This window comes from Chaetodon auriga, chromosome 6 (genome assembly GCF_051107435.1).
Source record: "Chaetodon auriga isolate fChaAug3 chromosome 6, fChaAug3.hap1, whole genome shotgun sequence".
NCBI classification, from domain to species: Eukaryota; Metazoa; Chordata; class Actinopteri; order Chaetodontiformes; family Chaetodontidae; genus Chaetodon; species Chaetodon auriga.
In genome coordinates this window covers 15,020,453-15,036,362 of record NC_135079.1, presented here as the reverse complement: position 1 = coordinate 15,036,362, position 15,910 = coordinate 15,020,453, and the positions used below count along the sequence as shown (strand labels likewise).

The window sequence follows — 15,910 nt, the reverse complement described above, 5'->3', positions numbered from 1 at the left end:
TAGGGTTTACATCCTTGGAGTTAGTCCACTATAGCCTTACTGTATTACCATCAGAGATTCCCGGCGGTGGCTGTGTCACACATACACACGCACACACACACACTCACTCACTCACACACACAATACACACACACACACACACAAAGAGAAAAATGCACACATACATTCATCATCTATTCCAGATCATTGTTCTGCATTCTTGTTTTGTACCGAGTGACGTCTTCAAAAAGTGGACTGCTCTGCCCAAGAGGGAGAGACAGACAAGGACACGTTACCACAGCGACTCGAACAAAACCATCGTCACATTTTATGTAGCAAGACAACTACAACTCACCTTGTAACTGTGTAGGTACAGCTTACGCAGTGTCACTGCTTCGTACACCCATTCCCAGATGGCATTTGCGCTCCTTATGCTCCACTCTGTCTGGCAGCACTCCTTTTTCCTTTTTCAGACCTTCAGTTTCTGAGTTTTGGATATGCTATATGAGGTGATCCAGTGAGGAACAAACAACACAAAGGAAAAATGTGCCAAAAAATAACTTAACTTTTACCTGTATATTTGTCTTTGCTTTAGGACTATCTTAGTTACAGCATTCTTGAGCTGTTAGACTCAATAATATGGTGCCATCTCCTGGAAATCTTGAGAACTACAGACATTTGTTAGATCCTTCTGCATTTCCTACAGGTGGAAATGCAGTCATTGTTATTATTTTGTGAAGAAGCAGGCTATATATATATAGATATGTATTTATATGTATATATTATAGCCTGTGTATATCTACCTGTGAGCTTTGCATTAACATTTCTATTTAAATTTTGAGACAAAGTATCACAATTGCTTGATTTTACTGTGATGAAAGTTATTATGCAGCTTGGCCTACTGTTCCCATATAAATACAAACACAAACACTTTAGAGGTGAACGTGTATAGTCTCACACAGGCTGGCCTGGTTAGAAGAAACAATGCTGTAGTGAATACCTGGTCCAGATGGTTGTGTAAGTTTACCACAAATACAAATGCAAAATGATGCGACAAAGCAACGTGTAACAGACTTACACATCATTAGGTCAAATAAGTTAAGTGAAGGGTTATCTTTGTCTTATTTTCTAATCAACAAAGCACAATCTACATAGTGTAGGGGGAGCAGTGTAACCTTTTTAAAAACCCACTGGGCTCTGGTCACCCACTGGAACCAGTGATCTTATCATCTAAGGGTTTTTCTTTCATTGTTGGTTTTCTCCTTGTTTGCACTGTGAAGTTTAGAATGGTGGATGTATCACTGCAACGCCTCAGCCTTGTCTCATAGGTGAACTTCCCCTTCTCAGCATCCAATGAGCAGGCAAATCATCTACGACTTCTCTCCCTGCGACTTCTGGACACCTGCAGCATTAGAAACCCCCTCCATTTAATCCATGAAAACCCAAGTCGAAATAAAAGTTAACCAGAGGCTACCTAGCATTGTTCACGCAAATAGAGTAAGGGCGATAGTGAAGGTTGAGGCAAGATCTGAGATGTTGCCCAGGATATCTCCACCACAGAGATATATGTTTGTTATATTATGTAATAAATTTATAATTAAAACATGAACTGCATCAAAGTCTTGTTCCTGCTAATTCAATGTCTCACCGGTAAAACCACGTTCCATTGTGATTTATTGTGAGTTAATGCCACACAAAACAAACAGAAATAGAAAGTATATATGCATGCACGGCCCCCGTGTCCATCGTCATCATCATCTAGAAATAATTGGTGTGTTGAATTGAGCGTCACCATCTGCCAGAAAACAGGTTTAAAATTCATTCAGCATTCCTGCTAATATGAATGAATGAATGTACACACAACCACCTCAAATCCTCATGAAGGACACAGCTGGCTGAGCGTTTCACAACAGTTCAGTTCAGCTCATGTCTACTCACACATGACTGGCCGTTGCATCTCATACACTGAGGCTGACTACTCTGAGCTCTTTGGCATACCACAGGATCACACCACGTTGGAAAGACACAATAACACAACACGGTACATCAAATCTTCATTTAACGGACGCTGAAAGACAGACTTTTATATCATTAAATGAATGCAACAAAAACCGCCGACAGAAGCAGCTCCCCGCTGGCACTGCACACAACACTACAAACATCGAGAACAGCAGCAAATGTGGTTCATAATCACACGTTCCCTTTGTTCTGTTTCACATTCTTCTGACACAAAATAAGCAAACATTCAGACTCATTGTAGGATTTTCTACTATTATTTTAGAAGATATTGTTAGACAAAGTATGAATGACAATGCTAAATCAAGTGAACCTGGTAAACAACACAATTCCTAATTATTCCACCAGGTTTATTTCCCTGCCAGTGTCACCGGACAGACGGAGGGCAGTGACTGAAAACCTGACTAAAGCAATGTCTACCAAACTCCAGCGGTAGAGTCACAAAGCAGGCCACCAAAATGACGTAAGGACAAACAATGTGCCTGTTGAAGGTGTCCATCACAGAGACTACAAACATTATCTATTCACAGCATCAGCCCCAGAGGAGGATAAATTATCCATGAGACGATAAGAGGGTTTGGAGGATTTGTAAACATCTATCAGACTGACTCGGGACTTTCTGCTTTCAATCCATCCTCGTCTGCTTCTGAATTATCTTCCTTCTTCTCCAGGTCAAAGTTCTATAAGAAAAGTGCAACAAATGTAATCAAGAGAAACATGCTTTCAATCCAAAACTCAATTCAGCAACAAACAAAGGAAATAAATTCAAAAATGTTCCATATGAATAAAAAATGTAATAATGACTGAATAATCTAGTTCAGATAATGCACATTTAAAGTGAAACATTTCTATTAAAACAACAGCGGCAGATTATGAACCAACTGTGGAGTTCCTTAGAGCATAAAAACATTTCTTTATTCTTTGCAGCAAACGTCCTTTAGTCAGGGCTGCATGAAACTACATCAGCGATCAGACTGTGCTTTGATATTCAGAGAGGTGTACCTCTAACTCTTGCATCACTTCATCCATGAAGTCACTGGGGTTTTGCTTGTAGTCCACCGCTCTCTTGATCATCTCTCTGAACATCTGTTGTGACAGTTTCAGTCAGAACTATCAACACACAGGAGCATTCATCCGGACAATTTATGAGATCATACTGAACTACAGGCTGAATTCATTTGATGCCTTGTCTTATAAACGGAGCATCATGAATCCTGTTGTAACTTGATGTTGAGAATGACCATAAAAATTACATACGGTTAACTATAAAACTAGAAATGAATTTGAAATGCATGAAAAAATGCACTTTGGGATCACAGGCATTAAAGCTAGGGTTGGTAATGTATGAATGAAATTCACTATACATCCTGATAGCAATCAATAAATCAAATTGCTCTGACAATGATAAAAGACTAAACTCAGTGTCTGTGGTTGTTGCAAGCCTGTAATAAGCTCATCCAGTAATTTCATTCAGGCCTAATGAAATAGCCTACATGCCTATCTGCTCGCACTCTGCCCATGCGTGACCGGAGTCTCCCACAAGTCTAAGCAGATATAGTGCTAAAGCTACAGCGAGTTCGTCGCACAGGAATGGCAGAGAAAGTGCAGCCAAAGTTTTTCAGTGCGAGCTTGACAGGCCCGAGTACTAACAATAGCCATGTTCATTGTTTACATTCATTACAATAAGGTGTTTTCTTACATGTGAATGAGACATAATACTGTTACTGTTAGCGATGACAGTGCTGCACTGCGCTCCAGCAAACGCCCCCTGAGCCAGCAGACTCATTCAGCAGCGAATACAGCAGCACAAAGCACACACCCACAGCAGTGAGCGCTTACTGCCAGGCAGACGGAGCCCATTCAGATTCAAAGACTGAAAGGTACGTTTGTGACAGCTATTTTGCTTGCATTGATATGAGTATGGCAATTAAATTGTTTGTTTATGCATTTATTAAAAGAACCTTCTCATCACTCCTCCTCCCAGCACTCTCTAATGAGTAGTCAAGCAGTGCACCTTTGGGGAGGCATGATGAGAGGGCACGGGATTTTTCTGTTGTGTACTTTCCAAATCTATCTTCTAGCTTTAATACTGCAGGATAGTTAAAAAAAACAGTCTTCAAACCTTAACTACATTAGTCCCATCAGCCGCTGACACAAAGTAAAATGGGAGTCCTTGCTTCTTCCCAAAATTAAAGCTTCTCTGTGTCACCTTCAAATCAGCTGCAGATATGAAAAAAACAAATGGGTTTGTTGGTCAAACAATGAATCAAATGGATCAAGCATATAGGCAACAAGTGCAAAAACAAAACATGTTTACTTATTCTGACTTAATATTCACTTTTAATACAACTGAATATTCATTGTTATGTGTGCGGTGTCAGAGCCAGACTCACCATCAATTTTGTTGGCAACCACACAACAGGGTATCTCTGGTCTGTACTCTCTCAGCTCCTTATACCAGTTAGCCAGATTCTTATATGTGATCTTCCTTTGAACGTCAAAGACCTAAGAGAAAGAAGAGAAGTTTACAAAGGAGTTCAGCCTTCTTTAATGGATCTAGGTGCATCCTAACCAGAATGGATATTTAGATTTCATCATCTCCTCTGCATTGTGCCAGAATGCACAGCAAGTGTAAATTAAACAGTACTTAGAAGTTTATAAATCCTTATTGTAGCTTTTATTTAAGTAATCTGAAATAATTTATTCCTTACTTTTCTGAATTTTGTTACAGTCACCTATTAGTCTCAGCTCACCTCCCTGCAAGCGGCAGGCCAAATGATTACTGAAAGGCATTTGCCTTGAATCCCAGTGTGTCTTACCATGATGCATGCATGTGCTTTGTGGTAGTATGACGGATGCATGCTCTGAAATCTCTCCTGACCAGCAGTGTCCCAGAAATCTATGTGTCAAAAAAAGTTGATTTAAGATTTACAGAGATTTTCAACTGAGTACAATCATTTCCTGCAGTCACTGAGAGCACAACAAAGGCAGCTGCACAATACATACCAACTGCTACTTTCTTGTTTCCCACAGTAGCTGTGTGTTTGTAGAGAGTCAAAGCATAGGTTGACAGCTGCTGGGGGCGACTGCAGAAAGAGTTAAGGATCTTAACCTCTCGAGCTGCTTGGTTGGAGGCATGCCAGCATGACCTCAAACTGCATGCTCATGTGCGTACAATGGTGGCAATGATAGGTTGATATGACATGACTTGGAAAAATGAGTAATACAGATGTTTCACTATAAACTTCTACAAGTGTTAAAGGATACTATTCGTCCATGAGAAACCTCTCCATCAGCCTATGAGAGAGAGAGAAAGCCAACAACAACGTAATGATATACAGGACAATAGACAATCTACTGAGCAAAGTTACAAAATGTGATGAAACACAACGCAGTTACAAGGAGCCTAAGCTTACTGTAGCTAACACTCACTTTGATTTGCCAACTGCGCTGTCTCCCAAACAGATGATCTTCACTTCTTCATCCGCATCATACTTCTTTTGGTCCAGCTCAGGAATGCTGCTGGCGTCGCCAGCCATTTTCCTTTTCTTTTACTTTCTATTGCTTTGACTGGGATGCTTGTATTTGCCAGTGCTAGCCTAGCCGGATGTATAAATACCTGAAATAAATGACCTAAGCTCCTATGGGAGCTAGCATCCCACGGCTACTGACAACGCGAACAGTGTTAACTAGCTTGCCATTGGTTAGCTGAGGTTAACATCGCGTGGCTCAGCTTTATATCGTCCATTTCACCTCGTTCATCGGTCCTCACATCGACAAAACTGATGCTAGCTGAAACCGAGAGTGGTAAAAAGACAGTCATTGATTACATTTGTCTTTTTAGTCTCTTGTGTCTTCTATACATCTAAACGAGGTAACCACTGCTAGTTAACAGTCGGCTAGCGCTGCTAACTGAATTAGCGTCGATAGCATTTATTAACCAAGGCTACTTATCCAAATACAGCTTAATACATTGCGTATAATATTTTTGTTCTACACAAGGAAAAGTTAATTTATTTCCGTCACTCGTGTACGTATCCAGATAGTAAAGTTTGTAGCGTTGTAATATGTCTCCGACGGTTCTCGTTTCCATGCAACGGGGACGCCCGAAGGGCCACTTCGTCATGGGTCTTGGTGTCCTTACAGGTGCCTGTCAAAAATGCGCAAGTAAACTTGGAGAAGCAGTCTTTCCAGGCTTTATTTATTTATCCCCATTACTATTTATATATTGGAATCACTGAAACGGATGTAATTAGGATTTTGTGGACATTCGTGAACAGAATAAAGAGCTTAATGTCAAAGTGAAACACATTTCTGTAAATTCATAAAAATTAGGTAGAAATATAAATCACACAATAATTGATATAATGATTATTGAACCTCTCAGATCAACATCTGGTAGAGTCATCTTTGGTAGCAAATACATTTTCCCCCAAACAGCTCAAATGCACCTAAACAAATTCAGCATTTGCATTCATGCTGACTTCCATGTGGGTCAGGCTCCCTGACATGGAACATCTCTAATATTGTTAGTGCTTTTGCTGCTCTGACATGTCCAATTCTAATTGATGCTACAGTAAATAACCCAGTAATTAATTGCAGTTGCCTACTGAAATAGGTAATTAACCAATCAATTTTTTTTTTCTAAGCCATCATCAGGAATTGCGTTGAAAAATCAAACTGGCCTTAAATACTGCTTAGTACAAATGTCAGACATGCTCCACTGCTTAATTCAGTATAATTTACTTCAAATACTGATGTGGTCATAACCCTTACAAACTGACAAGTAACAATACAATAGGGGCTATAACTGGCAATAAAATATGCTTCTCAATAATCTAAAGCAGTTTGCTTTTTGTGTTGGTGTGTGAAATTCCAGTTCAAATATCTTTATGTCTGTGTGTGACTGTCTTTCTTTATTCAGTCACATTTATAATGAGGGGTGCAATGTATTCTGAGTGACGCAGTCCAAAGGAGTAGCTTGGACCTTTTGTGCTTGTGAAGGTCACCTAGGAAGAGAAAAATATCAGTGAGTGAACAAAATGCAAAATATTTGGGTGGCTTGGTGATGATCAAGTAGGACATGGAGTGAGGTTTCCCACCTTTTCAGGAGAGTATTCCCCAGGTCCTGGTTTCTTTGTGCTTTCAGAAGGTGTGAAGTTGCGACCTGTCATGCTGTACTGGGGAGGATTTTGCTTGTAAATACAAGGGTCCACAACTTTGTAGGCAGCAGGGCCAGGAGTCTGCAGGGGAAACACAAGTACTGAGAATAAGAGTACATCACAGGATTTCTAGATTTTATTTGTTTGTTGTTGTTGTTTTTAAAGGAAACTGTATTTATGACTGTGTACCTTCTTCAGGTCCTCATGGAAGCTTCCAGTTTTGCTGCGGCCACAGAGTGAGTAGGCGGCAGCTGAAGCTGAGGCCACAGTTTTGGGCCCCAGCACAGGGGGCAGAGTGTAGGTGGCTGGACCTGGAGTGTGAGCGACAGGCAAACTATATATTCTTTGTGTTATGAAACTTTGTTATCCACACATCAAACTCACCAAATGTAATACATTACCTGGTGTTTCATGAGCGCTGCCATCTTTTTTCCTCCCAGACAGAGAAAAAGCAGGAGCAGAGTGAAAAATCATCTTTCCTGAACGTTCTGGGGAATATTTGCCTGAAATACCAAAGACTGTTACTCAGAGACACTGCCGACTGTTAAAGTCAAATGACAATCGCCTGGCTCATGACAAAAGTAGCAAATTGTCAGCTTTCAGTGGGTCAATCAGCAGTATTTCATTGGGTTTTTACAAAAATTCTCCTTTAATGTGTCAGGGGTTTTTCTGACCTGGTCCAGGGGCCTGGAATGTTTCTGGCTCCTTCAGACGGCTGTGGATTGAAAATGCAGGAGTACCACCTTGGCCACATCTGGTGATGTTGGAGGGGATGAGGTATCTTGGTCCAGGCGAGCAGTCACAATTGATCAGATTATGACGTGTCCCAAAGCTGAACATTGGTGCTTTGTTTTTAGTAGGGTCGTGTTTAGAAATGCCTTCATGGAGGAAACAAGGACAAAGACAATAATAATAATTAATTCTTTACAATAATAATAATAATGGACGGCATGGTGGCACAGCAGGTAGTGCGTGTGCCTCACAGCAAGGAGGTCTCTGGTTCGATCCACGGGTCGGGCAGGGCCTTTCTGTGTGAAGTTTGCATGTTCTTCCCGTGCACGCGTGGGTTCTCTCCGGGCACTCCGGCTTCCTCCCACAGACCAAAAACATGCTCATTAGGTGAATTGGTGACTCTAAATTGTCCATAGGTGTGAGTGTGACTGTGAATGGTTGTATGTCTGTGTGTCTGTCTATGTTGCCCTGCAATTGGCTGGCGACCGGTTCAGGGTGTACCCCGCCTCTAGCCCATTGCCAGCTGGGATAGGCTCCAGCCCCCCGCAACCCCGAAAGGGATAGGCGGGTATAGAAGATGAATGAATGAATGAATGAATGAATAATAATAATAATGGTGTTGACTGTGAAAAAAAGCTCACTAGCCATTTTCACCATACCTGTGAGCCCAGGCAGCGCATACTTGGGCCCTGGGCTACCGTAGAGGGCAGCGATGGGCCCTCTTGGCCTGTGGGGCCTCCAGGTCCCAACCCAAGCTCCAGTGCTTGACATTACCCTGAGAGAGAGATGATAAATGGTCTCTTTACTTATGAAGAAAAAGAATGACATCAGGAGCACTTCTGGTGTTCCATTCAGTCACCAGTGCTCTTAGAGGGGTAGGTTGTGGTTGTTGCTATGCGTCTGTAGGTAAATATAAAATAAACTTGGTAAATGTTCCTTCAGATTCTGGCCTGAAAACACATGAGACACTTTACAACAAGCTCTTAAATGGGGTACTGTGGGAAAGACTGGGGATAGATTTTGCTGTTAGACATGTTATGTAGGTTCTGGGTTGTACTCCTTAAGGTTTCACTGACTTCTCGATGTGATGGAAGTGCACCATTGGATTGGATGGATTCTGCACCATTCTTCAGTGTAACGTCACCACAAACAGCAATATCAGTGCAACACTACTAAGTTGTAGAAAGTTTTGCAAAAACTGAACGAACCTTGTGGGAGAAATGTCACCAATGTGCTTCATAGACATTCAGTACTCAAACCAAAAATATTAGTCAAAAGATAACAGTTAAAAATACGCTGGTTTGCCTAATTAAACTGTGGTTGTTTTAAAATAAATCATTTCAGATTTTTAATATTTTGGCAGATATAAATAAGTTCAAAAAAAGACAACCAAACATAAAAACACTGTGTGAAAAACAAAAAAACATCTATAGTATTACATTTAGTCATATATATCTACCTCTCTGTGTTTCTGTGGTTGATTATTTCCTACATTTGTCACATTTATGAAAGAGACCACTTGTTATGTTAATGAGTTAAACAGAGCAGCAGGCTAGTGAATCATAAATCCTTCGACCGGCTGATTTACTCGTAGCAATTTCTGTAACTTACTCACTGAAGTTACACATCAGTGAAAATGAGCTTTACTGCAGTAATCACTGTCACTTATTTAGATGATCTATAGTTTATGAAATACATTTTGGACAAGCTACTGTATGCTAGAATAGAGGCCTGTGCTCATTTGTGGGTAAAGTGAAAGCAGCGTTACACCAAAGTCAGTGAACATGCATAACATACGGTGCCAACACCTCAAGATGTCCACCAACGTATGAAGTCAATCACTGCTTTCTGTTTGGTTCAGTTAAAAGTTCAGTTACTGCCTTAAAACAGATGAAATGATTTTACCTGATAAAGATCCCGATCCTGTCGAGTTTCCCTCTGTGTCAGGTTTTGGATCACAGCATGTGCACTGAACCCAAACTTGTTCAGTCTCGTCAACTTCACTATGACAACATTGCCATGGAGATGTCTCTTTGACAAACATGCTTAATGTGTGTTGTGTGTTGTGTGTGTGTGTGTGTGTGTGTGTGTGTGTGTGTGTGTGTGTGTGTGTGGACAGTGCAGGACCTTCCAAAATGTGAATACATAAAACACAAGTGTGCAGATGGTGTAAATGATTTATTAGGTATGAAAGGCTGAAACAGGCCACAGGATCATAGCGTGGACACACTGTTTGATCTAATCTGCTAATGCTAAAATACAGTATCTGACACACTACTGAAATGACATTGAAAATGACGAAAACACAAAAGTCTGTATGATCTAAGACTTCACTCAAAATCCTCTTATGCTCCCTTTTTAGAGCATGTTTTCATGCATTGAGTAATGTGTGAAAATAAGAGGAAGAAAACAATACAAACACAATATCTGAGTGTCAAGAGAACCATTTGAACTAGAGAGACTCAGCTGAGGCTGAGACAGGAGTGGGAAGATCTCCAAAGATCACAAAGGGCTCCAGGCATACTTGTTCGTGTAGGAAAAGCAAAGAAGCACAAAGGTGTTACTAATGACATTAAGAATGGCTCTGCTCTATTCAAGTGCCCAGTAAGTCGTGACAGCGTGACAGTGAGCCAACATGCACAACACCAGGACCCTGAAGCAGCTAAATGGAATTTAACCATCATTTATTGTCCTATTTATTTTTCCTACCGTGACACGTCAAAATGTCTTCAGCCAAAATGGCCAATGACACCTCTTGATTTTGCTCCCAGTCAGGTTCCCAGGAAGAAACACCACCCACATAAAGCTGCTCTGTTAGTTTTTGTTCAGATATGGACTCTGCTCTTCAAAGTGTAGCATTGGTGCTGCAGGCCCTCGTGAGGTATCTGTAGTTGTGGAAGGTTTCTCCCAAACTTGCCTTCAGGACCTTCATCAGAGCTGCAAGGCTTCCCATTTCCTCTTGGGGGCGCTGTTGATTTTTTAATGAAAAGGCAATTACTGAACTAAACTACACACACTCATATCCAAAGGTTTCTAATGGAGCAATAGCGCACACACACTTTAAAACACTGTGATTCCACATTTGTCTTACCCTTGTGAGCGTCCGCATCAGTCGCTGCAGCACTGCCTCCTCTCTGTGTGGACACAGGCTGGTCACTGTGCTCACACAGCTCAGCAGACAGTAGATTGTGTGTCTCTGTGGCTGAAATGATGCAACGTTGAAAATAACTTTTTAAATCTTTGCATGTGCAAAGTAGGAATACTATAGGAATATTATAATATGTCAGTTTCCTCACCCTCTTGAGGATACTGAGAGGCTTCCTGTTGCCTGCAACACAACTCAGCCTGTCTACATCCTCTGCACTCAGAACAGGCTCCTGGATGAGGTTTGAGGAAATAGAGATAAGACTGAGAGAGAGATGCTTAGAACAGTATGAGTAAACATCAAGGGGGATTTTTTACTTCACACCCCCAGGACAAAATGGGAATACTGGTATTATTTCCTCCTGTTTAACACAACTGACCCGTAACTTGTCCAGCCAGGTCCACAACATACAGCTGAGAACCTGAGGGTCTGACTCAGTGACCAGCAGAGCCCAGCCGCAGTCACTGCTGTTCAGTTCCTCCTGTTGAAAAGGTGAGCGACAGCATTAATTCAGCAGCTTATGAGCTGAAGTGATATGTTCTGATGTGAAACCAGGTTTGCACCACAGCTTTTCACCTGCAGCAGAGCCGATCTTTGCAGAATGGTCTCTCCTGGAGGACCTTGGTCTGCCATTGCTTTAGCAACAGCACGGGCGACTGAGGTTGGGCCTGGACGATGTAGATTTCTGTGCAACTTTATATGACAAAGATCAGAAGATTTTAAAGTGTTTGCATCAAAGCTTCCTTTCTCATCAGCTTTCTTCACAGTGAGAACCACATTTACCTCAATGTTGGAGCTGTATTTGGGAAGTGCCTTCTTCGCTGTGCACTTAGACCTCTTAGCACAGTTGTTACTTGTTCTCATGCTCGAGATTGGAATGTTGAGTGCATGAGATTCCTTTTTGGTGGTCGGGTGGGCTGCTGAATGTGTGGCAAGGATCGGACTGACTGGTCTCAGATCTGGTCGTATCAGATCCTGCACACACCAGTGTCTCTTATCTCCAAGTGCTGGGGTCCGGTATGGGTGTAACTCCAGATCCTTCAAGATAGAAAATGCAACAAAGTGAGAAAAGCCTCTATGGCCAGTTTGATTTTACATTCAGAAACTTTATGCTGTTCTGGACAACTAAAGTGGAATTGGACCTCCTGCACTGCGATCTTGCTGAGATCGGAGTCGCTGTAGCTGCGTTTGTCCAGGAGCACCTCTCTCTTCCTCTCCAAGAATCCCAGCGGCTCGTCCCAGGAGTATACTGAGCCTGAATCCACCCATGAGCCCTTATGACCATCCCTCAGTAAGGGCAGGTACTGTTGGCCCACCAGGGTCTCCCTCACAGTCCTGGCCAGGGTCTTCAATGCTGACCTCTTCTCCAGCTCAGCATGGACCTCTGGAGGAGCAGGGAGACCCAGGGCTAGGCAGGAGAGATGCACACACAGGAGGTACACCACCTAATGAGATGGTCATGAGGAGGTCAATAAAGAGGAGGTCAACTGTTGTACAGTATGGTCGAGTATGTTCATGACACAGGAATAATGTGGTGTAATGATAGTCCTGACCTTGGGGGTTTGTCTGAGGGTGCGCGCCTCCTGGCCATGCAGCAGTAGCGCCTGTCGGTTTAGGTAGTGCTGCAGGGTGAAAGGGGCTCCATGCCGCAGGCTGAGGTCTGGGTACTGGACCAGCTGTGTACCAAGCAAGCGAGCAAAGTCAAACACCTGGCTGATCTGTGCCCGGGTTTGGATGGAGCGAGGCCGCTTAATCCGCACGTAGTGGACAGCCTCACTGGGGCTGATGCGCAGGGTGTAGATCAAGTAACAGGCTATCAGGACACCTGTTGGGCAGAGATGCACAGGTAAACACACTGAACATGCATGAGAACATTACACGTGCACAAGATGACACACACAGCGTGTACATGGACAGTAGACACAGTACGTATACGTATGTTTTTTCATACCTGTCCTGCCCAGGCCTGCATGGCAGTGCACAGCCACTCTTCCTTCCCTCACTGCAAAGGCCAAAACCTTCACCCCATCAATTATACCAACGAGAGAGGACACACCGAAATCTGGCATCCCGAAGTTGTAAAAGTAAACTGCGAATATGAGCACAAATGAATGCTTTTAGGCAGGTAATGGACATTCACAGGGACTACCTGTGTTTGCAGGGTGCTTTATAATGTACAAACACAGTACACAGTATATAATGTATCTCATTATTAGCTGCCAGTCAATTGGCACAAACCACAACTGTCTCTCATAATATTTGTTCAAATTTTAAGTATTTCTCTTTATTCACATCTCCCACTTCATGAGTGGAACACATTTAAAAATGACAGTCTTAAGAGTTTTCACCTGGAATCAAAAATACCTCCCATGTAACTCCCATGTTGCATAATTACTGTATCATAGATAGAGTAAATAATATATGTATCTCACTGTCATTGTCCATGAAGGTCTGTGGAGAGTATGTGAAACCACTTTCGGGGTCCAGGGGCGGCCCACAGTGAGCATGCTCCCCTGGAAACTGCATGTTGATGACCGATCTGATGTTCAGCCTGGGAAAAAGTCATAGATTAAGAACAACAATTACCACGAGTGATGAGTTTGAGTCTCAAAAGTAATATTTCTTTTTACTCCTTTCAGAAGTCAGAATGTGTCCACAATTATGTCAAACATCTTATCCTCATTTCACCCAATAAAGAAGACCTGTCAAGAAGGCTCTTAATTCCTACAACTACTCATGTATAATCACATGCTGCAGACATCCTGGAGAAGCACACAAACATCACAGGAGCAATAGTTAACAGCGATTACCTTCGAAATTGTTCTATGATGTTGTACTTCTCAATTAGGTGATTGGATGGTCGTGCCATGGCAATAATGTCGTCTGTGACCCTGCAATAGGAGGAAGTTAATAATCAGTAAACGACCACTTGGATACAGCGCAGAACATTAACATCTATGAGACTGCAGTCACATAGTCTCACCAGGAAGAGAAAAGGCCTCGAATAACCTGCTGATTTAAATGCCAGCACTCTGGTCCTTCATAGCGACAGTCTTTTCCTCCACAAGCCAGCAGACAGAGGAGCTTGGGTGGGATAGCCTTCACCAGGTTCTCCCTGGCCTGGGTGTAGGAAGGCCGTGGTACTGGTAAGTGCGAGGTCAAGGTCGGCATCATCCTGCACCAGGAGACACCCCCAAGATCAGCCTGAGCTATCGCACTGTGGAGAAGGACTATGCCCCAGCTGGGCCAAATAAAATGCATAGTGCAAAGAAATGTAATAAAATAAGCCACAGTGCTGCAAAGGATATCAAATATAACATATCCAGCATGCAGTGAATATATAATAGTCTATAAAATATTCCAATATAATGCAATCAATGGAATTTAAAACTTACCTTGTTGATTATGTTGGACAGTGAAACTGTAAATCCCATTTAATGTATTTCCAGGGTTTAGGAGTGCAGGAAAGTGAAGAAAAAGCAGCAGAACACACATGTGCTCCTCTATGCTGACCCACCCTGCTACTTACAGGTACACACACACACACACACAAACACAACTGTGTGCTGACCCAGCTTCACTAAGCCTGATTAGCTGACATAAATACATTAGAACAGACATTCACACATTATTGCAAGCCAATTATATAATGCTTATACCTTCACCTATAAACACTGTGTATGAAGGTCCAAATTAGTTGACATCACCTAAAGCTTCATGCATGATTTTACTGAGATTGTGATGCGGGAAAAATGTGAATTGTTGATCTCTCCATGTTAATAAGCATGTGCCAAGGTCTCATTAACACACCAGCAGCATCTCTCTCTTCAACGCTTACGCTTTAAATATATCAGAGTGGAATAACAACCCAAAAACAAGCAGCTGTTGAAAAATGATTTAAAACCCTGAATTCATAAACTCTCTGAACTTCATTTTACTAGAAGGACCATGCATGCCATAAAGCTGACACACATGTATCATAGGATTATTGTTTTGTGCTGTTGTAGATCACCCCATGTCTGCTGGAGTGGCTCAGAGTGGACATATCGCCCCCTGCAGTGCAGCAATGGGAGCAGCATGAAGATGATAGCGTGAAACTCGCCCTTTGTCTCAGTTTGCCTTCTCTCTCTTCTCCCCTTCAAAAAATAATAACCATAAAAAGGACTGATCAGTGATGAACTGTACTGTGGACATAAATGGAAAAAAAAAAAACGGCTTTTCTGCTAATTGTGTGAAACCAGAGGCAGCTTTGAAATTCTGTGAGGACTTACGTAATCACTAAAAACACAAAGCTTGTTTCTCATCATTTGTTGTACAGAATCATAACCTGTTACACATTTTAGTGCAGCCATGTGTCACATTATGAGAGCAATTCAGATGTTAGTGGGACATAAAAGTATAGTAAATATACTATATAGTAAATTTCAACTGCAAAAGGCAATATTAGCTGTAACAAACAGTGCTGACTGTATGACATCACTGTAAACGTGGGCTGCATCGCTCTCGCAGGACAGAAACGACCAATCACGGTATTCATGGTTACAGATTTACATTCTTACTGTCTTTAGTGTGTGTGTGTGTATCTACAGTACATAGGAACAGACCTTTCGCATGCACCTTTGTTACTGTAATGCACTTTTGCATTATTCTAGCTCTCTGAAACAACTCTGTTAATCAGATTGTCTGCATGTGTGTGTGAGCGGGTGTTTTGACCAAATCTTAAGTGTTCCTCTGAGTTTGTATAAAGTATAATTAAATTGCATCTTTTTTTTTTCCACTGTTCTGTTCAGCGTCCACTTTCACCTTAACTTCCATGCGAACTGCTCCAGACTCTCATTCAGGATACAACCACTTACTGACCTTAACATGTAGCACA

General features: G+C 42.0%; 3 protein-coding genes across 4 annotated transcripts; all 3 read right to left on the bottom strand.

Annotated features, from left to right (window-relative positions):
• Positions 1-1,636: 1,636 nt before the first annotated feature.
• rabl2 (RAB, member of RAS oncogene family-like 2) lies at positions 1,637-6,113 on the bottom strand. Its single transcript, XM_076733444.1, has 8 exons — positions 5,428-6,113; positions 5,263-5,292; positions 5,002-5,081; positions 4,815-4,894; positions 4,389-4,500; positions 4,118-4,215; positions 2,998-3,081; positions 1,637-2,675 (listed from the first exon to the last, which is right to left on the bottom strand). The coding sequence occupies exons 1-8, from the start codon at positions 5,532-5,534 to the stop codon at positions 2,595-2,597; spliced, it is 672 nt and encodes a 223-aa protein (XP_076589559.1). The 5' UTR covers positions 5,535-6,113; the 3' UTR covers positions 1,637-2,594.
• A 57-nt stretch (positions 6,114-6,170) lies between these two features.
• Positions 6,171-9,882, bottom strand: cimap1b (ciliary microtubule associated protein 1B). Its single transcript, XM_076733629.1, has 7 exons — positions 9,795-9,882; positions 8,549-8,664; positions 7,832-8,035; positions 7,559-7,660; positions 7,347-7,468; positions 7,098-7,238; positions 6,171-7,004 (listed from the first exon to the last, which is right to left on the bottom strand). The coding sequence occupies exons 2-7, from the start codon at positions 8,658-8,660 to the stop codon at positions 6,912-6,914; spliced, it is 774 nt and encodes a 257-aa protein (XP_076589744.1). The 5' UTR covers positions 8,661-8,664; positions 9,795-9,882; the 3' UTR covers positions 6,171-6,911.
• Positions 9,883-10,052: 170 nt separating this feature from the next.
• On the bottom strand, positions 10,053-14,573 carry LOC143321698 (protein tyrosine phosphatase domain-containing protein 1). 2 transcript variants are annotated; one of them, XM_076732247.1, is made up of 13 exons: positions 14,430-14,573; positions 14,018-14,275; positions 13,845-13,925; positions 13,467-13,585; positions 12,986-13,123; positions 12,588-12,859; positions 12,177-12,479; positions 11,818-12,072; positions 11,611-11,727; positions 11,414-11,515; positions 11,186-11,266; positions 10,981-11,091; positions 10,053-10,857 (listed from the first exon to the last, which is right to left on the bottom strand). In XM_076732247.1, exons 2-13 carry the CDS (start codon positions 14,206-14,208, stop codon positions 10,735-10,737), a joined length of 1,893 nt encoding a protein of 630 aa, XP_076588362.1. In that variant the 5' UTR covers positions 14,209-14,275; positions 14,430-14,573; the 3' UTR covers positions 10,053-10,734. The 2 variants fall into 2 exon arrangements, with proteins under 2 accessions (XP_076588362.1, XP_076588361.1); XM_076732246.1 differs by having other exon boundaries at positions 14,018-14,209.
• Positions 14,574-15,910: the final 1,337 nt, after the last annotated feature.